This window comes from Nerophis lumbriciformis, linkage group LG34, assembly GCF_033978685.3.
Source record: "Nerophis lumbriciformis linkage group LG34, RoL_Nlum_v2.1, whole genome shotgun sequence".
NCBI classification, from domain to species: Eukaryota; Metazoa; Chordata; class Actinopteri; order Syngnathiformes; family Syngnathidae; genus Nerophis; species Nerophis lumbriciformis.
The window spans coordinates 8,657,501-8,685,000 of NC_084581.2; the positions used below are offsets into that span (position 1 = coordinate 8,657,501).

The 27,500-nt window shown below is 42.9% G+C and overlaps 1 protein-coding gene across 4 annotated transcripts in view; it reads left to right on the top strand.

Annotated features, from left to right (window-relative positions):
- pak5 (p21 protein (Cdc42/Rac)-activated kinase 5) overlaps positions 1-27,500 on the top strand; it is a 166,317-nt gene that overhangs the window by 127,179 nt on the left and 11,638 nt on the right. For all 4 annotated transcript variants that reach the window (XM_061929171.1, XM_061929172.1, XM_061929174.1 and 1 more), the window contains 5 exons: positions 15,152-15,997; positions 21,818-22,027; positions 24,376-24,517; positions 24,623-24,777; positions 25,253-25,386. In XM_061929171.1, the coding sequence (XP_061785155.1) occupies positions 15,152-15,997; positions 21,818-22,027; positions 24,376-24,517; positions 24,623-24,777; positions 25,253-25,386 (1,487 nt within the window). The remainder of the gene's footprint in view (positions 1-15,151; positions 15,998-21,817; positions 22,028-24,375; positions 24,518-24,622; positions 24,778-25,252; positions 25,387-27,500) is intronic.

The window sequence follows — 27,500 nt, forward strand, 5'->3', positions numbered from 1 at the left end:
GATACTCTTTAGGGTTCATATGTTTGTAAATCTGACTGTGATGAAGTCAGTGCCTCACCAGCCATCAACCTCACCGCACGTCACTGATGTATATGTATATATATGTATATATATGTGTATGTATATACGTATGTATATATGTATATGTGTATGTATATATATGTATATACATATGTATATATGTATGTATATATATGTATGTATAAATATGTATATGTATATATATATGTTTTTGTATATATGTGTATATATATATGTATGTATATATATATATATATATGTATATGTGTATATATATGTATATGTGTATGTATATGCATATATATATGTACATATACTGTATATATGTATATAATATATATATGATATATATATATGTGTATATATATGTATATGTATATATATGTATATGTATATATATGTATATATATATGTGTGTGTGTGTATATGTATATATATATATATATATATATATATTCACCTAGCTTCACATATTTTTTCCTGTTGGTTAAGTAGCCTCTAATCCAGTTTAACACCAACCTTCTGATGCCATACCGTTCTAATATTTTAATTAAAATATTGGGATTAATTGTGTCAAATGCTTTAGTTACAGCCATAAACGCTGCTGCTGCACACTGCTTACCATCTATTGCATTGGTAGTTTCCTCTGTTATTTTGATTGAAGCCATCCAAGTTGAAATACGAGCTCTATATCCATGTTGGTTCTCAGCAAGTATTCTATATTTGTTTATTAAACTCTCAAATCTGTTATCCAACAGTTTTTCAATGCCATCTATCCATCCATCTTCTTCCGCTTATCCGAGGTCGGGTCGCGGGGGCAGCAGCCTAAGCAGGGAAGCCCAGACTTCCCTCTCCCCAGCCACTTCGTCCAGCTCTTCCCGGGGGATCCCGAGGCGTTCCCAGGCCAGCCGGGAGACATAGTCTTCCCAGCGTGTCCTGAGTCTTCCCCGTGGCCTCCTACCGGTCGGACGTGCCCTAAACACCTCCCGAGGGAGGCGATCGGGTGGCATCCTGACCAGATGCCCGAACCACCTCATCTGGCTCCTCTCGATGTGGAGGAGCAGCGGCTTTACTTTGAGCTCCCCCCGGATGACAGAGCTTCTCACCCTATCTCTAAGGGAGAGCCCTGCCACCCGGCGGAGGAAACTCATTTCGGCCGCTTGTACCCGTGATCTTGTCCTTTCGGTCATAACCCAAAGCTCATGACCATAGGTGAGGATGGGAACGTAGATCGACCGGTAAATTGAGAGCTTTGCCTTCCGGCTCAGCTCCTTCTTCACCACAACGGATCGATACAGCGTCCGCATTACTGAAGATGCCGCACCGATCCGCCTGTTGATCTCACGATCCACTCTTCCCTCACTCGTGAACAAGACTCCGAGGTACTTGAACTCCTCCACTTGGGTCAGGGTCTCCTCCCCAACCCGAAGATGGCATTCCACCCTTTTCCGGGCGAGAACCATGGACTCGGACTTGGAGGTGCTGATTCTCATCCCAGTCGCTTCACACTCGGCTGCGAACCGATCCAGCGAGAGCTGAAGATCCTGGCCAGATGAAGCCATCAGGACCACATCATCTGCAAAAAGCAGAGACCTAATCCTGCAGCCACCAAACCAGATCCCCTCAACGCCTTGACTGCGCCTAGAAATTCTGTCCATAAAAGTTATGAACAGAATCGGTGACAAAGGGCAGCCTTGGCGGAGTCCAACCCTCACTGGAAACGTGTCCGACTTACTGCCGGCAATGCGGACCAAGCTCTGACACTGATCATACAGGGAGCGGACCGCCAAAATCAGACAGTCCGATACCCCATACTCTCTGAGCACTCCCCACAGGACTTCCCGAGGGACACGGTCGAATGCCTTCTCCCAGTCCACAAAACACATGTAGACTGGTTGGGCAAACTCCCATGCACCCTCAAGGACCCTGCCGAGAGTATAGAGCTGGTCCACAGTTCCACGACCAGGACGAAAACCACACTGTTCCTCCTGAATCCGAGGTTCGACTATCCGGCGTAGCCTCCTCTCCAGTACACCTGAATAGACCTTACCGGGAAGGCTGAGGAGTGTGATCCCACGATAGTTAGAACATACCCTCCGGTTCCCCTTCTTAAAGAGAGGAACCACCACCCCGGTCTGCCAATCCAGAGGTACCGCCCCCGATGTCCACGCGATGCTGCAGAGTCTTGTCAACCAAGACATCCCCACAGCATCCAGAGCCTTAAGGAACTCCGGGCGGATCTCATCCACCCCCGGGGCCTTGCCACCGAGGAGCTTTTTAACTACCTCAGCAACCTCAGCCCCAGAAATAGAAGAGCCCACCACAGATTCCCCAGGCACTGCTTCCTCATAGGAAGACGTGTTGGTGGGATTGAGGAGGTCTTCGAAGTATTCCCTCCACCGATCCACAACATCTGCAGTCGAGGTCAGCAGAACACCATCCTCACCATACACGGTGTTGATAGTGCACTGCTTCCCCTTCCTGAGGCGGCGGATGGTGGTCCAGAATCGCTTCGAAGCCGTCCGGAAGTCGTTTTCCATGGCCTCCCCGAACTCCTCCCATGTCCGAGTTTTTGCCTCCGCAACCGCTGAAGCCGCCCACCGCTTGGCCTGTCGGTACCTGTCCGCTGCCTCAGGAGTCCTATGAGCCAAAAGAACCCGATAGGACTCCTTCTTCAGCTTGACGGCATCCCTCACCGCCGGTGTCCACCAACGGGTTCTAGGATTACCGCCACGACAGGCACCAACTACCTTGCGGCCACAGCTCCAATCAGCTGCCTCGACAATAGAGGCGCGGAACATGGTCCACTCGGACTCAATGTCCAGCACCTCCCTCGTGACATGTTCAAAGTTCTTCCGGAGGTGGGAATTGAAACTCTCTCTGACAGGAGACTCTGCCAGACGTTCCCAGCAAACCCTCACAATGCGTTTGGGCCTGCCAGGTCTGTCCGGCATCCTCCCCCACCATCGCAGCCAACTCACCACCAGGTGGTGATCGGTTGAAAGCTCCGCCCCTCTCTTCACCCGAGTGTCCAAAACATGAGGCCGCAAATCCGATGACACAACTACAAAGTCGATCATGGAACTGCGGCCTAGGGCGTCCTGGTGCCAAGTGCACATATGGACACCCTTATGTTCGAACATGGTGTTCATTATGGACAATCTGTGACGGGCACAAAAGTCCAATAACAGAACACCACTCGGGTTCAGATCCGGGCGGCCATTCTTCCCAATCACGCCTCTCCAGGTTTCACTGTCGCTGCCAACATGAGCATTGAAGTCCCCCAGTAGAACGAGGGAATCACCCGGGGGAGCACTCTCAAGTACTCCCTCGAGCGAATCCAAAAAGGGTGGGTACTCTGAGCTGCGGTTTGGCGCGTAAGCGCAAACCACAGTCAGGACCCGTCCCCCCACCCAAAGGCGGAGGGAAACTACCCTCTCGTCCACCGGGTTGAACTCCAACGTGCAGGCTCTGAGCCGGGGGGCAACAAGAATTGCCACCCCAGCCCGTCGCCTCTCATTGCCGGCAACGCCAGAGTGGAAGAGAGTCCAGCCCCTCTCGAGAGAACTGGTTCCAGAGCCCTTACTGTGAGTCGAAGTGAGTCCGACTATATCTAGCCGGAACTTCTCAACCTCGCGCACTAGCTCAGGCTCCTTCCCCCCCAGCGAGGTGACGTTCCACGTCCCAAGAGCTAGCTTCTGTAGCCGAGGATCGGACCGCCAAGTGCCCTGCCGTCGGCTGCCGCCCAGCTCACAATGCACCCGACCTCTATGGCCCCTGCTATGGGTGGTGAGCCCATTGGAGCGGGGACCCACGTTGCCTCTTCGGGCTGTGCCCGGCCGGGCCCCATGGGGACAGGCGCTCGCCATCGTGCCCCACCTCCGGGCCTGGCTCCAGAGGGGGGCCCCGGTGACCCGCGTCCGGGCGAGGGAAATCTGGGTCCTTTGTTTTTATTCGTCATGGAGGTCTTCGAGTTTTTCAATGATTTTAGAAAATTGTGGAAGGTCTATAGTTTGTAAATTGGTGTTTGTCTCCAGTCTTATAAATTGGTACAACTTTAGCTATTTTCATTTTGTTTGGAAATTTGCCTGTTTGAAATGATTGGTTACTAAGAGAGCTCTTCAACAACCTTTTATATTGTTTCCATATCAATTCCATTCCGATCGATTAAAATCTTAGATTTGCATTGAATTGGGATTTCTATTTATAGTGTCATTGAAGTCCTCCGTTGAAACTGGGTATGGAATCCTTTCCTCCAATTTTGGTCCAATATTTACAAAGTAATTATTGAAGCTTTCAACTACTTCCTCCATGTTGTCATTATTTTAGTTTCCGTCTGAGAAGTATTGGGGGTAATTCCTCTTAGTGTCATTTCTCATAATGCAATTGAGGATGCCCCATGTTGCTCTCATGTTGTTTTTGTTCCTGTCTAATAATTGACTGTAATATTCTTTTCTACATGTTTGTAGTATGTTAGTTAGATTTTTTATATACTTTTTGTACTTATTTTCTGCCTCTGTAGTTATTTGTGTTATAAATGTTCTATGTAATGTATTCTTATTATTATAAGCATTTTTTAATCCTTTTGTCATCCATGGTTGATTGTTCTTTCTCTGCTTACTACTGAGTTGTTTCCATGGACAATGTTTGTCATAAAGTGTTATGAACTTTACCATATGCTTCATCAACATCATTTTCATTGTACACATTGTCCCAATTTTGCTATTCTAGCTCATTTTTGAAGGCAATCATATTCTTCTCTGTGCAAAGTCTTCAAAGTGTATTTTTGTCATCTAAGTTCCTCTTCTTGTAGTTTCCATCATATATTGTTAAAACTGGCAGATGATCACTAAAGTCGGTTATAAGTAGACCACTTGCAGTGTTATCAAAGTAATTGGTAAAATATTGGCAACAAGTGTGGCACAGTGTCCTGTGATTCTGCTAGGCTTTGTGATTTTAGGATATAAACTGATGCTAAACATTGTATCAATGAGTCACCGATGGGCTTTTGCTTATTAAGGTTCAATAAGTCAATATTGAAGTCACTACATAAGAAAATTATTTTTTGACCAGTGTCCATAAAATTTGCCTTGATCCAGTCTTCAAATGTTTCAATACTTGACTTAGGTGATCTATATATACAACTGATGAATATGTTGTTGCTTTTTTCCTGACATATTTCAATGGTTTTGCATTCTAAGATATTATCAATAGCAAATGACATGTTTTTTACCATGCTACTCCTCCGTTTTTGTTGTTTCTGTTGATGTAGTTTAGTTCATATTGTTCCAGGTCAAAAGCTATTCCTTTTTTTTATCACCTATGCATGTTTCTGTGACAGCGATCACTTTAAGGGTTCGTTGAATTGTTGTTCTAAAAAGTGCTTTTTGTTGTTATAGTTGACAAACAAGCTTCTGCTATTAAAATTAATAATTGACAATTTGTTATTACATTTAATGTTGCAGTTATATTGGTCATCTGAATAATAAAAACAATTATTACTGATGTGGGAGAAAAACATTGTATCTGGATCTATATCATTGTCCAAATCCTGTTTTTTATGGTCTTTGTTGCAGACGTTTTTCAGTTCCATATTTTCAACAATATTTGATGTTGTTTCAATAATCTCTATAAGTGTAGATGAATGCACTCCTGCATCTAGATCTTTTTGTTTAGTGGTCCCTTGGAACATAGTAGTGTTAGTGTTGAATTTAGGTGTCTGTTTTCCGTCAGACTCCATTATCATCGTCGTTGTGGAAGCAGTGTCAACTTTAATATTTGTCCAGGTCCTTGATGTCATGGACAACAAGGACTGTCCTCCATTCAGCTTGATGTAGATGTTACACTTGGCGCTCCAAGTGCCCTGAATTTGTCCCTGCTTTCTCAATTGGCGTGCTCTCTTGGTGATTTCAGCATTACGTTTTGTGAGATGCTCATTCATGTACACATGTGTTCCCTTCAGCTTCTTTCCCTGTTTTAGCAGTGCCATTTTAGATTTTTTCTTAACAAGTTTCACAAGGATGATTAAAGTGGTATTGTTGTTTCTTCCATCCAGTGGGATGCATGTTTCGATGGTATTAAAGTCTATTTCAATTTCCGTTGATTGCAGAAAGTTGACCACATGCTTTTCTGCTGAGGCTACTTGTAACTTGAATATTACCTCCAAGTAGAAGGCCAATCTGACTGCTCAGCGGTCGTAGCACCAGTTTAGTGGCGTCGTATTTCATTAAGGAGTTTTTATCTTTTGTCGTGAAACTGCGAAATGAGCTACAGCGTTGCCGCTGCTAGTTCTGTGCATTGGGATTGGCTGATGTCTTTATGTGCCCCAAAAAAATCTGTCCGTCCAGCGTCCGTGCTTGGTCCCCTCAGCTGCCCTGGGACTGTGCTGCTGCGGCCCACCAGTGCGCAGCCTCCAAAATGCAGTTTCTCTCAGCAGGAGTCACGGGAAGGGCAGGCTCATTAATTATCGCTCCCTCCACTCTCCCTTCATTACCAGCAAGGTTGATCCCCGCCCCCTTATCTCCCAATGAGCCTCATTTGTCATGCCCCCCTTTTTACATTGTCTGCCCTTTTTCATGTTTTCTAACAAAATTTATTTTTTTCCAATTTTACTTCCAGAGTCACTTTTGCTTTCCCGTTCCTCCTAATTTCACACAATCCACCCTTCTTTTCCTTTATACTTTTCTCTCCCTCCTTCATTTCCTGTAGTTTTCTCTCCCCCAAGTCCACTGGCTTGTCACTTCCTGTCCTGTGCTGTCCTCTCCTCCTTGCTCTGCTGTACTTACCTTGAACAGGCCGTGGCGAGTAGATCTATTACAGCTTATCACTTAAGGACAGGCCAACGCCGCGCGCCTGTGAAATATGGCCGCTGTCAGAGACGCCGCCTATCACGACCCGCGCTCAGGGCCCAAGTACGTAAAGGGGGTGCGGGCGCTTTCACAGTAGAGCCCCCTAATTCAAATTAATGGAAAGATTTCCAGGCGCAATCCTGGGCGTTTGACAGTGATTTGGCACACAATTAACCTTGTCTTTCTCTCCTGCACCCCTCGTCACTTCCTCTGCGTTGCCGGCAGCCAAGCTTCAGCCTCTCGTAATGCCAACACGCGACTCGACACACTTCTATTGATTATAAGCATTATTATGGTTTTACCTCTGAGTTATTAAGTTATCGTAAGAAGATGCGCTCACCTATTTTTAGATTTTAATAAGCCTCTTTCCCACAGAAAAATTTACAATTTTTGCATCAGAGCCATTTTAAAGGGATGCTTTTATGCAAAACCAACTGTTCTTACCTGTTTTTGTGTGTACTTGGGATCTGCATAAGTCCCAAACATTTGAAATCAAACCATGGAGGCAAAGATATTTATAAAACAATCTTGCCTTCCTTTATACTTCCTCCAAACAAGCTGTTTGGAATTTGCCCAACATGTCATGTTTTTCCAATCTGTGAAGTCAGCGGATATCTCCATATATGGTTAAGTTTTACCCAAAGAGCTTTGCGCAAGTCCGCAGTTCCTTCTTTTTCTCTATCCTCTTGTTGTGGGGAAGACTGGTTTGTACATGCATATACATCCTCCGGTATTGTCATTTGTAATATAAAGTAGTGCATAGTTTTAACCTATATGTGTCAGTAGACTCCAAATGGAAGCGCTAAAATCTGCAGTCGAAATTAAGTAAATAAGACCACCCACAAACGGGGCATTCTGAAGTGACGTCAGAAAGCGGCTTGAAGAACAAACATAACAAACATAATCTATGCAACATTTTGACCAAAGAACCACCATTACATGTTATGTAGATCACAAGGAAATGTATTAAATGTAGAAAGAAATCAAATATGACCCCTTTAAAGCATCAGAGGTCTCACAAGAGTGGAAATAGTAGTGATGCTGGGATTCAGATAGTTTAAAAGTTCTTTTGATAAGCCTTACTTTGGAACACGTCTTTTTACGTGTCTGCATCTTCAATGGTAATGACCGCTAGTGTAAATATGTGCTATTGTGCACTTTATCCACTTGAAGTACACACTGTAACTTTGCATTTGTCCAACGTTAATAGAAGCCATATAGCACGAACAACAGCGCAACATTAAGGAGTGGGAAAGGAGGACACAAACGTTAGCAATTCTGGCATAGCTACGTATGTGAGCTACAGTGCTAACAATCTGCAACATCATGCTAGGCTAGCGTTTTTGCTGAAGAAAAACAAAAAGATCAGCTCCCATGTCTGTAGACAGACAGTTTGTATAGAACTCTGGGCGTTGGTGTCAGAAATGTAGCAAAGCCTGAGGAAGATGCTTTTTACTTTCACAATGCAAAGTGGAGCAAACAAGCGAAAGATAAACAGACTCTAATGAGACAAATTACCATCAAAGCCTAATTAGTCCCTTTTGCATAAAACGGGACTTTTCAACTTCACACCCCAGTTACACAATAACCTTACACACGACTCTAAGTTGCAAAATCGCAAGTTCGTTCCCCTATTCCTTGTCAGTGCAGCATACACATATCAGTAACACATAAAAAAGTCTGCACTATAAAAGAAGCTCTAGAGGTCGTTGTGGAAGTTGTTTTTTTTCTATTCTTTGTCAGGCAAAGCTTGGTCTGCGCACTGCAGCATCTGTCCAAAAGCGTGATAGATGTCTACTCACCGTCGCGCTCCTGGAAGGCTCCATCCTGATGCCTCTCAGTTTGACATAGCTCACTGCGTTTAGCCGACGTTTCACCTCACGTTCCAGTTTGCAACGCCAAGCAGTTCATAGCCAGGACCTTTGGGGGTGGTCATGGGCTAAGAATGGGGGGCGAGATGCTTATGGTTCCAACACTGAAAGATTGGCGTGGATAAAGGCTGAAACGATAAAATATTTAATTGTCTAAAGCATAAATGTTCTAGAAAAAGCAGAAACTTCTAGCTCAAAGGCAGCGATAAGAAATGCTTTGTATAAATTTGAGCAGATGAGCCCCTCAAGTTATTGCAACATGTCGCAAATTTGCATCCAGATGTCAGAAATAAAAAAGGGCTAGGTTGTTATTGCTGAAACCTGCAAAAATGTAGGAATCACAGCTTTTCATCCTCCAGTGCCACATTTTGTTTGTTTACGACAAGACATTGTATTTGTATGTATAAACTAAGTGCGAACATTTGTCAAAACATGCACCACCTGTGCTATTATTTCACTGACATTAAATCCTAAAGTTTGACTCCCATCAGTAGGATTAACTTCTCACAAGAATTCTCGACAAAACACCCCACTGTAACTTTAAGGTGTTTAGCCAAATCACAGCAAAATTGAGTACATATCTTTATGAGACTGACAAGCCAATGTGTAACATTTGAGAAAGATTAGTTGAAAAACAAAGCTCAACGTCTTTGCAGGGGGCGCGGTTAATATGTACCGTATTTTTCGGACTATAAGTCGCAGTTTTTTTCATAGTTTGGCCGGGCTCCAGTGCGACTTATATATGTTTTTTTTCCTTCTTTATTATGCATTTTCGGCAGGTGCGACTTATACTCTGGTGCGACTTATACTCCGAAAAATGCGGTAGTTCAATTACCATTTGTCAAATGATTATTAAAACTTGGAGAATATTTATATGACCCATACATGTATGCCTGCATGTCTTCCAAAGCATTTATACCACAACCCATAAGGGGCGCCACAAATGTAATCTCCAATTTTTAAGTCTAAAACTGTCAAAACCTAACCCAGCCAGTTACTGGGCGTCAAATTGCTCAAACAGCTTGTACAGGCTTCTTTTCAACCCACAGAATTCCTGCAGATTGATGGAAGACCCCAAATCTCTCGAGTCGTGTAAACGCATTTATATCCCAGGATTGTTGCTGCTCAGATGGATGAATAGCGAGAGCAGGAGAATGCTCACGTGGTGGTTGTGGCGGTAAAGAGGGACAGATGTATTCTCGTGTCAGCGCATTCGTGGCTTTCCCACTCTCCTGCCTCAGCACATGTGACAAGAGAGTGACAGAGATGAGGCTGTCAAAACTAACATCTTGCTGGCAGGTGACGACAACACCAAGAGTAATAAGGCAGTGCCTCAAAAAGAGTTTTGTGTGAAGAATGAGCCAAAGTTTTTTCAAGCTAAGAGGCTTTAGTATGATACTCTGGAAACGTGAGTGCTCTGTGAACGGTCAAAAGCAGTGGTGTCCAAACTTTTTTTAACAGAGAGCAACATACTGAAAGATTTTAAAATGTATAATACAGTAGTACCTAGGGATACGAATCCCTAGGTACTCTTGGTTATGTGATGCAGCTCCTACCTTGGAAAACTCGTTTTGCAAAAAACAACAAAAATTGAAATCAATTTAATCGGTCCAAAATACCATGTAGCATGCCCTTTAAAAATAAAAACAAACTGGAGATACGAATTATTGTACGAAAAACAATACAATAGAATGCAAAACACCTACAGTAGTTTTATATAGTAATGTAATAATAATGTACAGGCTTTACCTAGGTGAGTGGACTTCCACGGTATCTCTTTCTAGCTGCTTCTCCGTCAAACACACCATCAGCAGCTTCTCCATATTTTCATGGTTATATGTGCACCGTTTAAATATTATTTTAACGTCCTTGGCTGGCGTTATCGACTCATTCTGCGTCAGTATGGTGCAGACTAGCAATGCTACACTCCAACTGCTTCGTCAAGTTAGCTAGCTACAAGCTTTGTCATGTTTTTGATGATTTATTTCTTTATACAATGAATATCACCCACTTCTTCGCAACACTGTCTTTCACACTTACTTTCTTCCTTCCCTTCTTTGGAAAAACAAAGTTATCTTGATCTCTAGCTATAAGCTAATGCTAGCGAGTAAGACCAGATATTTTGGTCAGATCTTACAGGTATATATAAATATATATATATCGATTAATCGCAGTGAATTGCTTGCGTGCAAAATTCTAATTAACATAAAAAAAGAAGACCAATCGTTGGACACAAATGCAATGTTATTGTCAAAATGTCATATAGGAACCTTTTTTTATGTTTTACTTTAATGCACATCATTTATCCATCCATTTTCTACCGCTTATTCCCTTTGGGGTCGCGGGGGGCGCTGGAGCCTATCTCAGCTACAATCGGGCGGAAGGCGGGCTACACCCTGGACAAGTCGCCAACTCATCGCAGGGCCAACACAGATAGACAGACAACATTCACACTCACATTCACACACTAGGGCCAATTTAGTGTTGCCAATCAACCTATCCCAAGGTGCATGTCTTTGGATTTATTTGCTCAAAACTTGCTAACGGTTTTATCTAAAGGTTTATTTTAAAGTGACATTTTCCAACAAGCACAGCAGTCAGAGCGGTCAAAATATATTGTATGATTAATCTGTATTTATACATGATTAACGCAGTTATAGGACCAGTGTATATAGCGTCAAACTGACACGATAACACCACAATGATTCAGTGTGACTGATCTTACCACAATAGGAACCTACATGTTTTACTCAAAAGTTTTAATTGCGGTTTGTAGTTGTTGCATTGTGGTTTTTATACAATACTTTTGAGTTTGTGCGTGGTTGGTCATGCCAGTTAGAAACTGCAAACTATCAAGCTGGTGGCTATTTATTGCTACCACACAAATTTCCGATAGCTAACATTAGCATTATCACCAAAGCAGGATCGGTCGAAAATCACTCCTCACCTCTGAGCTCACTGCAGCAAATAAGATGTTGTTTCTGGATTTTCCTTTGATCCGGGGAGCTTACCTTTTTCTTTTTTTTTGTCTCCTCAGACAAAACATTTTGTTTCCTTTGGTCGTTTTGTACTTCTGCCATGATAGCAGTAATTGCACGTACCCGGTAGGCGTTCTTCTTCTTTTAGTTTTCTGGCGGTACGTAGGTGTTCGCATCGACTTTGGCCTTTTTAACGAATGGGGAAAGGGGGAGTGACGTATGCAGTAAAGCAAGTCAGCACATTTGTAGTTTTTTTGTGTGCGAGGGTTATTGCCACCCTCCTCAAAGTTGCTCAGTGCCAGTGAAAGTGATACAGACCCCCTCAGGCCATGACACAGGTGTCTTTCAACCAGTTGTAAGTCCATGGATCATCCCAAAAGTTATGAAAATATTTTATGTATAAGTTACTTAGTGCTGCTTTAAATCTGATCATTAAAACATGATTTCACCTTTTTGTCCTTGTGCATGTTGGCTCTTTTTTCTAAAAAAAATAATTTTACAATGTGCTGGGGTCCAATAAAGTTTTTTTAACCTGCGAATTGCAAATGCAACCCTATTTGCATTATGTGCCCTCCACATCCATGTTGTGCTCTCCAATCTGTGTGCAATGTTAAGTTAAAGTACCCATGATTGTCACACACACACTAGGTGTGGCGCAAATATTCTCTGCATTTGACCCATCACCCTTGATCACCCCCTGGGAGGTGAGGGGGGCAGTGGGCAGCAGCGGTGGCTGCGCCCGGGAATCATTTTTGGTGATTTAACCCCCAATTCTAACTCTTGATGCTGTTGCTGAACTATAGCAGCAAACATTTATAATATGTACAGTACCACCTTTTCTGCAATATAGAATCGCAATCTGTAGACAACAGAAACTATTTTTAACACACTGCAGGGAGTCGGTACCATCACAACAGCAGCGCATTCATGCGTCTAAAATGATCAAAATGCAAGGCAATACATTTTGGAAGACACTTTTTCAAATAGGAGATATGCAAAAATAATATATATCCTAAATGAAAAAACAAATCTCATTAAAAAAATGTCAAAACACACCAAAATGCATCAGTTGCATTTGTTTTAATCAGCTTCTTATGTCAAAGTCATCTTTATAGTACATTTTCAACATGTACTGGACATACAGGAAAATTCGAAAAAAAACATCTCTCTCTGAACCAAGGTGTAAACCGACTGTAAAATGTATGTATTATTATAGCTATATGCAAAGTATAAAGAATGAACTAAAATACAAATAAAAATACAGATAAACAATAATTAAAGAATAATGTACAGAATGTGCATTTTGAAAAAAGTAGAGCAACCACAAATGCACATGGTCTTGGATTTTGCACAATAAATTGAAGGCATTCAGATTAACAAAAATCAATCAATATAATAAATATAAGACATCCAGTGGGGGTGGGAGAGACATTAATGTAGGGACGGCTGCTCTAGGATGGGGGGTAAGGTTCAGCGACCAGAGCTGAGGAGGGGGATGGGGGGAGCATGTCATCCAGCAGCTATAAAATTATACTGCCGAATAGACCAAAAGTCATATATTTTATTTATGACAGTCCAAATATGTTGACACACATGTTGGACGAAGGATTTTCTGTTCATCTATCTTTGCAGTACAAGCACTTCCTTTCTCACAGTCATTTGTGCGTAACTGTGTCAATTTGCACGTGCATTTCAGACGTGCTAAATAAAGACGCAAAATAGTTACTGAAGAACATTGATCAGCGTTAATAAATCAAATTATATTTTCCTCTCATCCTCCCAGTACTGTGGCCGTTCTGATCATCAACATATTTGTAATGACACACACACTAAATAGATTGCACTTCTTATTCTGCTCACTTTAGAGTTGCAATCCTCTGCACGCAACTTTAATAGGTTTAGTATCAGCTTTGCGTGGGTTATCAAGTTTGCACATGTTTTTAGTGCAACCAAACTTTAGTAGATCAGGCCCTAAGTTTGTTGTAAACGTGTCCAAGTAAGCTAACAATGTACTACATATGGCAGCACGGTGGAACAGGGGTTAGTGCATGTGCCTCGCAATACAAAGGTCCTGAGTAGTCCTGAGTTCAATCCCGGGCTTGGGATCTTTCTGTGTGGAGTTTGCATGTTCTCCCCGGGTACTCCGGCTTCCTCCCACCTCCAAAAAACATGCACCTAGGGTTAGGTTGATTGGCAACACTAAATTGGCCCTAGTGTGTGAATGTGAGTGTGAATGTTGTCTGTCTATCTGTGTTGGCCCTGTGATGAGGTGGCGACTTGTCCAGGGTGTACCCTGCCTTCCGCCCGAATGCAGCTGAGATAGGCTCCAGCACCCCCCGCGACCCCAAAAAAGGGACAAGCGGTACAAAATGGATGGATGGATGGAGTTGCAAGTACTGATATTGTACACCGCTCCCCTTCTACTGTAGAAAGTGTGGAAGTGTGTTTGCAGCCTTTCTTTCTTTCTGCGAGCAAGTCAAACAGTGTCCCAGTAGCGGGCGTAGCAGATGACAGCTAATTTAGCGGCTTTCATGCAGTGATTGCCACACTTTAAATAGTGTAGAGTCAGACCGCTTAAAATGTAATGCATGCAGAAAACTCAGCCTGTAAATTTCACACGTGTTAGCGCTGACATATGGGCGGGTTTATACATTTTTATTTTTATAGACCTGACATCAAACGAGAACATGGTTGAAACCCCTGCTGTTTAGCAGACGGATGGCAGTACAAGACAAAGCCCAGCAACGAAAATATGTATCATCAACCCCCACCTATGTCCCTCAGTGGTCACGCAGCAGATTTGTAAAAACATGTACCCACTGCACCTTATATATTTTTTTATCCTCGCTCAAGTGCGTGCTGTCGTGACCCACGCTACAACACTGACTGAGCTGCAGCACCAGTCTCCCAGTGACTCACAACAACAACACAGGCGTGTAAAGGGCTTAGCGCAAGGTAGGAGGGGATGAGAAGCACGTTTGAGCTGCCTCTGCTCCCGAGCAGATGCGTAATCGCGCTCCCTTTTGTGTGTTATGTGTGTGTCTCCCAAACCAAAGTCACGACTACTAGAACGTGAAACCTGATGCTCCCACTGAAAATGAAGCTAATCTGTTACGAGGGAAATGGGTCGCTCAGATCCACCGCTGGTTTCCTGTAAGGATCCGAGGTGTCACCGAGTTTCCCGAATGGACTGTCACATGGTCACTAAATGCCTGCTCATTTGTTGCAAGTGATGATTGACTCATACTTGTCCCAAAAGCCCTGATACACAGGAATTGAAATTGTCTCCATTGATGAATTTCAATTCATTCAGTTTTCAGACAGAATGGCTGAACTGAAATGGAATGCACCCCCGGCGTTATCAGCCTGCCGCCATAACGCCTGTAGGTGCTCTATTGCATGTCATGACTGACCGTGTCTGTTCCTCTCATAGACAATCGTGCGAGGGAACCGGCCGCCCAAAGACGCGTCCATTAACGGCCTGCTGGAGGAGTTTGACAACGTATCAGTGACGCGCTCCAATTCGCTGCGCAAAGAGAGTCCGCCGGGGTCCCACCAGCCCGGCGCCAGCTCCAAACCATCCATGGGCCTTCGACCAGGCGGCCCCGAGGAGAACGGCTTCAGTCATTACTACTCGCGCTACTCCTGCGACCTGGACTCCTCCAGCAGGGACTACTCTCTGGATCCAAGCAAACAAGGCTTCCCCATCGATGGGGACTGGGCTCTAGGAAGGCACTATCGCTTCACCAAACAAAATGGCCACTCCCATGGCCACCCTATCCGCAGCCATTTCTACCCTGACGCCATGCCCCAAAAATCAGACTATGGCAAGCTTCCCCCTGACTATCACACCTATCTGGAGAGCAAGGGGCGCTCCACTGATGAGGTGGCTTCCACAGCGGGGAGCGGTGTGGGCTCCAGCGGCTACTACCGGGCATCTGTGGGTGGCTCATCCAGCCAGGACTACCGGGACACGTCAGTAGGGACACCGTCGCGCGCTTCCCTACACAGCGAGCAGATCAACTACCCAGACAGCGAGTGGAGCTATGGTGCTATGCGGGACGACTACGACAAGCGGCCCAAAAGCTCCTACGTGATGCAGACCAGCCCCACACCGGCCATAAGGCAACGGTCCCGCTCTGGCTCCGGGCTGCAGGAGCCAAATGTTCCATACGCGGCCAGCGGGGCCTTTAAGAACCCCGCCCAGGCCCACCCTTACAGCTCCTACACCTACCCTCGCCTGTCTGAGAGCCTCGCCACATCTCAGACCATCAACAAGGTAACTACACGAACACTGATCTACATACTGTATAGTACAGCAGTGTTTTTCAACCTTTTTTGAGCCAAGGCACATTTTTTGCGTTGACATTTTTTTTTTTTTTAAACTAAACTCAGTTGAAAGTAAAAAGTTGTCGCAATTCTTGGATATGACTTTAAACCATAACCAACCATGCATCAATGTAGCTATTGTCTCAAAGCAGGTCTACTGTCACGACCTGTCACATCACGCTGTGACTTATTTTGAGTTTTTTGCTCTTTTCCTGTGTGTAGTGTTTTAGTTAGTTCTAGTCTTGCGCTGTGATTTTGGTGGCTTTTTCTCTTTTTTTTGTTATTTTCCTGTAGAAGTTTCATGTCTTCCTTTGAGCAATATTTCCCGCATCTACCGTATTTTCCGCACTATAAGGCGCACCGCATTATAAGGCGCACCGCGTTATAAGGCACACCGCATTATAAGGCGCACCGCGTTATAAGGCGCATAGAATAGATGCTACCGTAGAGGCTGGGGTTACGTTATGCATCCATTAGATGGAGCTGCGCTAAAGGGAATGTCAACAAAACAGTCAGATAGGTCAGTCAAACTTTATTAAAAGATTACAAACCAGCGTTCTGACAACTCTGTTCACTCCCAAAATGAATAAACAGCTGTTTTATTATTTTCCCCGAGGTAAAGTCAGTGACGTGGTGTTTTGTTTATGTTTTAACAACAGCAAGGTATAACATGTAGTGCAACATTTATATCACATAGTGGAGGGGAACTTTTCCCTGATTCAATAAACACGTAAAAAACAGTCTGATACTGTTACGGTAAATCAAACGTTAGTGCAATCACAATATAGTAACACTCGAAATAGTGCAGAGCAATAACAATACATCAATAACTCAACATTGCTCAAACGTTAATGTCACACAACACAACACACAAAATAAACATGTAAAGCTCACTTTATGAAGTTATTCCTCATCCACGAATCCCTCAAATTCTTCTTCTTCAGTGTCCGAATTAAACAGTTGGGCGAATACGGCATCCAACATGCCCGCTGCTGCTCTATTCCCGTGTTCTACTGCGTGACTGATCGCCTTGAGTTTAAACTCTGCGTCGTAAGCGTGTCTCTTAATAGGAGCCATTTTGGGGTCTTTACATAAACACACAAATGGAAATGAAACGGCACGCCTCGCGCTGTCATATATCCCAGCATGCAACGCGCGCTTCTTCTTCTACGGTAAGCAGCCGTCGACTTCATTTTCCCCCGTAGAAGAAGAAGTGCTTAGTAGAAGAAGGTCTCGTAGTTGCGAGACCTGTTGTGGCTCAATATTGGTCCATACGTATATAAGGCGCACCGGATTATAAAACGAACTGTCAGCTTTTGAGAAAATTGGAGGTTTTTAGGTGCGCCTTATAGTGCGGAAAATACGGTACTTTGTTTTAGCAATCAAGAATATTTCAGTTGTTTTTATCCTTCTTTGTGGTGACATTGTTGATTGTCATGTCATGTTCGGATGTACTTTGTGGACGCCGTCTTTGCTCCACAGTAAGTCTTTGCTGTCGTCCAGCATTCTGTTTTTGTTTACTTTGTAGCCAGTTCAGTTTTAGTTTTGTTCTGCATAGCCTTCCTTAAACGTCAATGCCTTTTCTTAGGGGCAGTCACCTTTTGTTTATTTTTGGTTTAAGCATTAGACACCTTTTTACCTGCACACTGCCTCCCGCTGTTTCTGACATCTACAAAGCAATTAGCTACCGGCTGCCACCTACTGATATGGAAGAGTATTACACAGTTACTCTGCCGAGCTCTAGACAGCACCGACACTCAACAACAACACATAATTTGCAGACTATAATTACTGGTTTGCAAAAAATATTTTTAACCCAAATAGGTGAAATGAGATAATCTTCCACTGCACACCAGACTGTATCTCACTGCACACTAGTGTGCCGCGGCACAGTGGTCGAAAAACCCTGCAGTATAGAATGTAAGATAGCAGACCATAAATACTCTAATCATGGTCTCTATTCAATTACGACTGCAACTAACGACTATTTTTGATACGGTTTGATTCAGTATGTTAACAATTAGTCGACTAATCGGATGGCAGCTGACAGTTTTCTTTCCTCCCACGCCACTTTGTTCTCCTCGGCATTACAGAAGCGTTCAAGATTCTTGTCTGCACCGCAATTCAGCTTAATATTTTTTTTAGGCCTAAGTGCTAACTAACAATAAAGACAACAAATATTTTAGAAAACATTATGCTCATTAAGCTGCTACAGAAATAAATATAAACTTTTGTCCATTTAAAAGGAGTGACAGGCAAAGTACAGATGAAAAATTAAGAATTGATTTTCCAGTCTCCGGTCACAGTGACTCGCACATTTCCATCTGAAAAAACCACAAGCGGCAACGTCACTATTATCGAGTAATTAATTTTTCGGCGTCAAAGTTTATTATTGATTTTTGTGGATTAATCGTTGTACCCCCAAATGTAATTAACTGTCATATCTAAGTTTGGCTTAAACATGTAACTTCTCAGCTGTTGGTGTGAAACTAATGCATTACGTTTGTCTTATTGTTATAAACTCATCAGTGGTATTAAAGCTGACTGAGCAGTTACAGCTGTTACAACATTGGTTCTATCACCGCTGTGTTGTGCAATTTAATTGTTCATAAATGACCATGCGCTCAAAGAGAACTATTATTTCCTTTCCACTTTCTGATGCACTCCAAGTAATTCATCAAGTAAAAAAAAGACATTAACGATCACTTTTGTTATTGTGGTTTTTGTTTTGCCCATCAAATGAAACACCTGTCATTATGATTCCTTGCAGATAAATACCAATGCAACCTACAGGTGCAGATAGATGCAGGTTATGTCTCTGTATTTTTATCGCATCAATCTATGTGTAGTGTGTCCATCTTTTTTGACACATAGACTGACTCTGACACTCATGCACTCTTCCCCAAATGAAAAAAGGAGCATTCAGAATTATCCTCCACAGTCGGATCAATTAACGGCAGCGCTCAACAATCGACCGTGCAGCTGTGACATACCGAGCCGAGGAGACAAAGCGAGGTCGAGAGGGAATAAAAGGAGGGGAGCGAGGTGCAGGGGGAGGGACACGACAAAAGGAATAAGAGACGTCCCGGAACAAGATCACATTTAAATAATATGCTGCGTTTTAATGTGGTTATTATGTAAGAGGCCAAAATGAAGAACGCGCTCCAAAAACAACAGAGGGAAAAGGATGTCTTACAGAAATATGAAATGACACAAATCTCCACATTTATAGTAAGTGCACCAAAGCTGATAGGAAATGTTTCTACCTCTTCTTCTTATTTGACTACCTGTACTGATGTATGATAATATTTACAGTGAGTGACGTACAGTACATCATGCTAGACCTACACAAAAAATTCTAAGTAAATCACAACCTCGATTCACACTAACATGCTAATTTCTAAATAGCAATGTTTTTTATTTTACTCAGCGAGGATGGAGTCGCATCGCAAACAAACTGCAAATTTACTAAAGAACTTGCTTGCTGCTTTGTTGTTGGCGTGACGGACGACTCCTACTTGTGGTCCCCATCCCCTGGTGAGCCTCACTGGCCAGGGCGAGTCTGTTCCTCCGCCCTGGTTCTACTCGCTGATGGCCGAGGCTCTCTGGCAATAGGAATTATAAATCTGATATTTTCGATTCTAAATACGTTTTTTGATATTATTTTATCCCTCTCGACATAAAAAAACACTTACATAATTAACTTTACACTTGTTTAGTCAAATATAATAATCAGTGGCCCTCTCATTGGTTTGGTCTCATTTATAGGACAAGTCTACTGTCATATTGATCTTTTCAGTTCATTAGGTCATTTGTATGCTTAAATACTTCATTTTAAGCCAAAAATACATTTAAAATAATGTGCGATAGAGTGAAGCCTCAAACTCCGAAGCGCTTTGTGGCAAAGTACGACTGTGATTGACTTTTATTTTGACTAGTCTTTGTTACGTGCATGATTGTACTGTATTGTCGAGTGAGAAAGCGCGCCATGTTTTTGACTTGATGGATTATTTTCAGTTTATATTCATTTTTAAAAAGAAAAACTTCTAGAAGGTTTCTTTAAAGCAGAAAAATGAGGACTAGCTGTTGTGTACTTTATCCACTTTTTAAATATACCCTGGAACCCTACACTTGTCCCATGTAATAACTGTCATATACTGTATCACACACTGTGCAACATTAAGGAGTGGGACAGGAGGACACAAACAGCATAGCTACATACATTACTCACAATTTGAGTTCATTAATACTGATGATGAATCTTTCAAATGTAAACATGGTGTCTGTTTGTGTGAAAAGAATATCCCAGAGAATCATAATCTCACTTTTAAGCAAGATCATTGTAATTCACTGTTTTGCAGAATCTTGCAGCCCTCCATCACATCCGACTTTCCAGACTGAATTCTTTCTTCAGTCTTGTCTGATTAAAGTTCAAATTGTCCAGTTATACTATTAAGGGAAACTCTGATCATGCTGCCTGTCTGCTGCAGTTTGCACTTCGTTTCGGTCACATTTTGTCCAAATATCTGCATTGGCAGTTATAGAGCACCTGCAGTGGGGGTGGGCAGGAGGTACTGGTGCGGTCAACCTGTACAGGGGGGTTGGTCCTTATGTCGCTCTCCGTGCACCATTAAGGCCGCCGCGCAGCGTGATAGCATCTGCGGCACTATTGCCTTCCTCCTCCTCGGCTCCAGTAGCTGAGACGGAAAGTGGGTTTGCTGATGTCGATCCCAGGGCGCCTTGATGAAAAACCATTTAACCTGCACGCTTCAGTAAATAGCCGCTTGTAAAGAGAGAGAATAAAAAAACAGTCATGGAGAATGCAAGCCATGCAGGATTGTGCTTCAGGAGGAGGAGGTCATTTTCTCACGCTTCACACATTATTCCATGTGTTTAGACAAATATGTGAGACTGAAAGCAGGATGGCGAGGAGGAGTCCATGAGCACTCGGATGCTGTTGCATGGCTGAGAACAAACGGGAGCATTCTGCAGCTTTTGCAATCCGCACCATTCTTCTGGCCTGGCAAACCTTGGAACAATCGCTGCCTTTTCTTCTCCTTTAACCGGTGCAGCCTACACAAATGTAGCTTTATTTATTCCCTGGCTGTAGCAGGTGGGTGTTGGTGGAGAATACACACACATTAAACACACACTCCCTCTCTCTTTGTCGTCTTCCCTTAATTCTCTGTTTTGTGTGAGCTCGCTTGCCTGCCGCAGCTCTCGGTGACAAATTGATGTTGCGGCACTTTCCCCCCTTTTCTGCAGCCTTAGCATAAAAGCAGCCCGACGATGTTCCAGCGCCGAATTCAATTTCACAGTTGAGTTAGGTTGTTGATTACCCTGCCAAACTCAGATTAATGCGCGTTTAACCAACATGGATCAGGAGACCCCTTGGCTGACAGCCAGCCAGCGGTGCCGGCCAAGGATGTGGAGGGGGAGATTGGACTGTCCCATCAGCAGCAGTCCTCACACACCTGCTGAGAATGATTGATTAAAAGAGTTCACACCATGTAATTATACACCATCCCAACACGTCAGGGCTCCTCCTCCTCTTTCTGCCCTCTGTGTGTGTGTAAAAGAAAGTAACAAAGAGGAGAGTTTAATCTTCTTGCTTTCATTAGGTGTTTGTGCTGTAGTAGCTGGTGTCCATGCGCAGGATTCTTGGGATATTTAGGAAGGGGTGTGTCGCAGATTTGTAGGCGACATAGGCTTGTGGGTGGTGAATGGTCGCATTGTTGGGTGCTAATTATAAAGTTCCTTCATTTCGCAGGGTGAATACGAGCGAGCGTCGCGGGACGGCAGCCCTCAGTTGGCGTCAGGTGACACCTACCCCCGCGGTGCCCTCAAGCTACCTCAGAACCACGCCAAGGCCCCTGGCTACCCACCAGTGCACCTGCCCTACCCACCTGTGTTCCACCACTACAAGCCCTCGCCCTACCACCATCCCCCGTCCCAGCCCAGCCCACCTTACACCCCGCAGGTACAATACCAAGCGCAGTCTGTTTTCAAAGTGATGCTCCTTCATAATGTTCTGATACGTGTGTAACATTATTTTTACTGTATGCCATTGGCCAATTAAAAACACACTTTGGACACCACCGGTCTAACTGTAGGGTGTATGTAATTTTCTAACATACTTTCTGAGGAGGTGAATCAAGATATTGGTGGAAGTAGAAGGGAACCTCTGAGATCGAACACAGTCATCACTTCCTAGTGTCTTGTTTTAAAAAATACAGTGATACCTCAACTTATGAGCTCAATTGTTTCCACAAACTGGTTACTCAGAACACTCGTATCTCAGATCAGCCCCATCCATTGAAATTAATTGAAATCAATATAATTTGCGCTTCCATAAAAATAAAAAAATAAAAATTTTAACATGTAATATGCCTTTTAAAAAGAAAATCAAACTTTTAGATAACAAATATTTTTTGAAAAACAGTACAATAGACAATAATATAAAAAACTACACTATGTTTTATAATGTAGTGTACAGCATTTACCTTTCAATCAATCAATCAATTAAGTAACTGTAATCTTTTAATGCTAGACATAGGGAGACTCGAAAATACTACGTTACAGTAATGGAGACAAGACGTAACAAACGCATAAGTAATAATCTCAGCGTCGGTAAGGACAAAACGGGACAAATTTTAGTGAAACTACAGGCTGTTTTGGTAACATTCCTAATGTGTGACTCAAACCAGAAAGTTGGCTCGAAGATAATACCGAGATTCTTTACCGAGTCGTTTTGTGTAATTGGTTGGTCAAATGTTAAGGTGGCATAATTAAGTACCGTAAGTGCCGGTGTCTAGTCGGACCTATAATCAACGTTTCCATTAAGATGCAAAAAGTTGCTGGACTTCCATTGTTTGATTACATTAAGACATGCCTCCAGGTGACTAAAATCTGGCACGTTGGTCAGCTTTAGAGGCATGTAGAGTTGGTTGTCATCTGTGTAACAGTGAAAGCTAACACTGTATTAGCGCATTATGACGCTTAGCGGCAGGATATAGATTCTAAAGTGTGCAGGGCCAACAATTGAACCCAGTGGAACTCCGCACGTTACCTTAACATACTTTGAGGTCACATTGTTATGGGAGACGCACTGCTAATTGTCAGTAAGGAGTTAAACCAAGAAAAGGCTAAGTCTGACATACCAATACGTGTTTTGATACGCTGTAATAGAATGTTATGTTCGACTGTCAGAAGTCTTTTGAGTAGAGGGTGAATAACCGCTGTTTTTATGCTAGAGGAACAGTAACAAAGGAAAGTGATAGGTTAATAATATTTAGCGCTGACGGTCTTAATATTACAAACAGCACCTTGATAAGTTTCCCAGGAAGTAGGTCAAGTAAACACGTTGTTTGTTTTGTCCAATTTACGAGTCACAGGAGTTTCTCTGTTAATTCTTCAAAAAGAAAGAGATTATTTTGTAGAGCATTATCCGTCGTACATACATTCGTATCTGCGTTAATAAAACCCAGTTGGAGCTAGGACGCGTTATTTTTAATCTCCTTTCTAATGAGTGGGTGGAGCGACTGGGAGAAGTCCCTTGTTGTGTTAACAATGCTACTGTATTAAACAAATATTTAGGACCGTTTTTATTGAGGTGGATTAGCTGCAGCTTCATGTAATGCAGACTGAGGGTGATGCGATCAGGCTGACTCGCCGGGTCGGCAAACCGGTAGGACATATTTTTAATGGTTTGTTTCTTTGATACAGTCGTCCGCTTCTTCTAACTTTTCTCAGTTCAGGTGGTTGAAGGGCATGATTGTGTCGATCTTTGGACAGTCACTACTTCAACCAGGGAGGCTCGTAATTCAACGTGTGCTCGCAACTTAAAGTATAACAAAAAGCTCAGAGACAGCTCATATCTCAAAATACTCGTAAGAAGGTAAGTTGAGGTACCACTGTAGATCAGAAATGATCTGTTCCAGGGTCAAACTGTGGCCAATGTAAAACCATCATTAAGTTCCATTGTTTAAAGTAACATTTTAACATTCCTAGCTGTCATAAGAGTGAAAAAATAAGTTTGCCCCTATTATGCATAAAATGTAAAGCAATTTGCTTACTTCCTGTGCAACCAGTTAGTTAGTTAGCCAGCCAGCAAAATAACTCAAAATGTTATAAGCAGATGTTCATGAAACTTTCAGGAAATGTCAAAAATGTGATAAGGACCATGGGATTACATTTTGGGGCTGATTCAGATCACCGTCTAGATCCAGAACTTTTTAACTCTTGGGAGACAGGGCCTGGTGGAAGTCTGCTCTATCCAAGTGCTAGTTGATTATCTTTAATTGATTGATTGACATGCTTTCCCTCCAGGGGGCCTATTCCCAGCCTTCCTCCCCTTACGTTCTCCCAGGGGCATATCCGCCACCTTCCTGGGGCTCCAGCTCCGATACACAGCCCTCCAGAGTGTCTCACGAGCAGTTCCGAGCCGCTCTTCAACTCGTGGTCAATCCAGGTGAGTTGGAAAAGGGGCTGTGTCTATTGTGGCCTGACGTCAAAGTGACGAGTGTGTGTGTGTGTGTGTGCGTGTGTGTGGGCTCGCGTGCTCTCTCCCCTTCAGGCGACCCCCGAGAGTACCTAGACAGCTTCATCAAGATTGGCGAGGGCTCCACGGGCATCGTCTGCATCGCCAGTGAGAAGCACAGCGGCAAGCAGGTGGCGGTGAAGAAGATGGACCTGAGGAAGCAGCAGAGGAGGGAGCTGCTCTTTAACGAGGTGGGACGCATTCATCATCTTGTTAGTATACATACTTTACATCCTCCTTTTCTGCATTACTTTGTGTGTTATCAGCTCGCAATTTGTCTACTTGTATTTTTTGATGATGGCTCAGTATTTTGCAAGGAGTGATGCGTTTCATGCTAACTGCTAATGAACAATGTTAGTAACAACTGAACATGTCAGTTTTGGCACATACATTTAGATTGCCACTATCAGGCATTATCACACTCTGTGTGTGTGTGGGTGTGTCTATGTGTGTGTGTGTGTGTGTGTGTGTGCGTGTGTGTGTGTGTAGGTGAGGGTGCCTGTTCATTCTCCAGCTAATTTGTTTCATTGTAATCCTCTTAGTTCCCCTGCATGTAATCCCGTTATAGTTAAGACTCCCGAACATGTTCAAATGAGATAAGTTGGATCAATTCAATGAACGGGTTTGATTATTAAACGTGTGTATTCCCTCTGCACACGTTTGTAGGTGGTGATCATGAGGGACTACCACCATGAGAACGTGGTGGACATGTACAACAGCTACCTGGTGGGGGACGAGCTGTGGGTGGTCATGGAGTTCCTTGAGGGAGGCGCGCTCACCGACATCGTCACTCACACCAGGTGACCACAGTGTTAGCTTAGCACAAAAACTAATGACACGTTGCTTCAGTTTTATACTACAATAATTAGTTTGTAATCTAACTTTTGTACAACTACTGAACCGCGCCCCACAGAAGGGTATCAAAACATGCACCCCTATTGTCTTGCTTGTGCTTTTATTTTTCTAAGAAAATTACCACATTGTGGAGCTGTTATTCACACCCATGAGTGGAATTGACTTGACATTTCTTATACGCGTTCTACAAAAGACCCACTGTCATTTTTGGATGTTTATCGACATTTCTTCTGGTACACAACTTTACTGTCCTGAGAAGCATGTGGGTGTAAAATTGGATCAGGATTGATTGGAAAACATGGCTGCCATCAAACAAAACATATTTACAGGGTCTAAAGTGAAACTGAGCAACTACTTTCCTCTCTGTATTGCATGTACGATAGCGCAGTGTTTCTTAACATTGTCGGACCGCGAGCATCCCCGAGAGGGCCGTCAAAAAAATATTGGTTTCTCAGCCATGGTTTATATGGACATTAGCCGTAGTCAGTTGTAATACCTTTTCCACCACTTGTGGCAATAATGACAATAACAAACAAAGAGAAGAAGTCTTGAGCTAAAGTCATAGAAAAGTTAGAAAAGTGCAAAAAGTATGACTAAAGTGGTGAAACTGTATTTCTATTTCCATATTACTTGATTGACTGTTTAGTTAAGACTCCTACAGTATATACAAGGCTCTGCGTAATTGTGTGTAAATATATTTTTCATCAGTTTTTATTAGGGATGTCCGATAATGGTTTTTCGCCGATATCCGATATTCCGATATTGTCCAACTCTTTAATTACCGATACCGATATCAACCGATACTGATATCAACCGATATATACAGTCGTGGAATTAACACATTATTATGCCTAATTTGGACAACCAGGTATGGTGAAGATAAGGTACTTTAAAAAAAATTAAAAACATTTTCTTGAATAAAAAAGAAAGTAAAACAATATAAAAACAGTTACATTGAAACTAGTAATTAATGAAAATTAGTAAAATTAACTGTTAAAGGTTAGTACTATTAGTGGACCAGCAGCACGCACAATCATGTGTGCTTACGGACTGTATCCCTTGCAGACTGTATTGATATATATTGATATATAATGTAGGAACCGGAATATTAATAACAGAAAGAAACAACCATTTTGTGTGAATGAGTGTAAATAGGGGAGGAAAGTTTTTTTGGGTTGGTGCACTAATTGTAAGTGTACCTTGTGTTTTTTATGTTGATTTAAAAAAACAAAAAACAAAAACGATACCGATAATAAAAAAAACGATACCGATAATTTTCGATATTACATTTTAACGCATTTATCAGCCGATATTATCGGACATCTCTAGTTTTTATAAGTCCCTTGATAATAATCTTTGTGATTAGCACATGCTTTCATATCATTTGACAAGGTTCATCCTGTTACAAAACAACAGTCTCAATTCATTAGTATTGGGGTGGCATGGAGTGGTGGGTAGAGCAGCCGTGCCAGAAACTTGAGGGTTGCAGGTTCGCTCCCCGCCTCTTGCCATCCAAATCACTGCCGTTGTGTCCTTGGGCAGGACACTTCACCCTTGCCCCCAGTGCCACTCACACTGGTGAATGAATGATGGATGGTGGTCGGAGGGGCTGTAGGCACAAACTGGCATGCACGTTTCCGAGAGTTTACCCCAAGGCAGCTGTGAACGTGGAGTGAATGAATGATGGGTTCTCTGTGAAGCGCTTTGAGTATATGTAATCCATTATTATTAATAAACTGTAAATTGGTTGGATTGAATTATTGAATACAATTAAACTAATTTAGTGCTAATATTTGATTGGGCCCTGGGCCCCTATGTAGTGGAAAAAATGGGCTCCAGGGTCAAAAAGGTTAAGAACCTCTTCCAAAGCATTTTGAACATAACCTCAGGGGGATGCCAGAAATGAGCGGACACCCAATTGTGCTAATTTGACTTTTTCTACGTACTGGATGCAGGAATCTTTGTGTATTTTTGTGTCTCAATCATCCACAATAAAATGAAAATTAGCCCAGAGTGTGAATCCGAATGGTGACACAAATGGAGTACATATGAGTGAGGG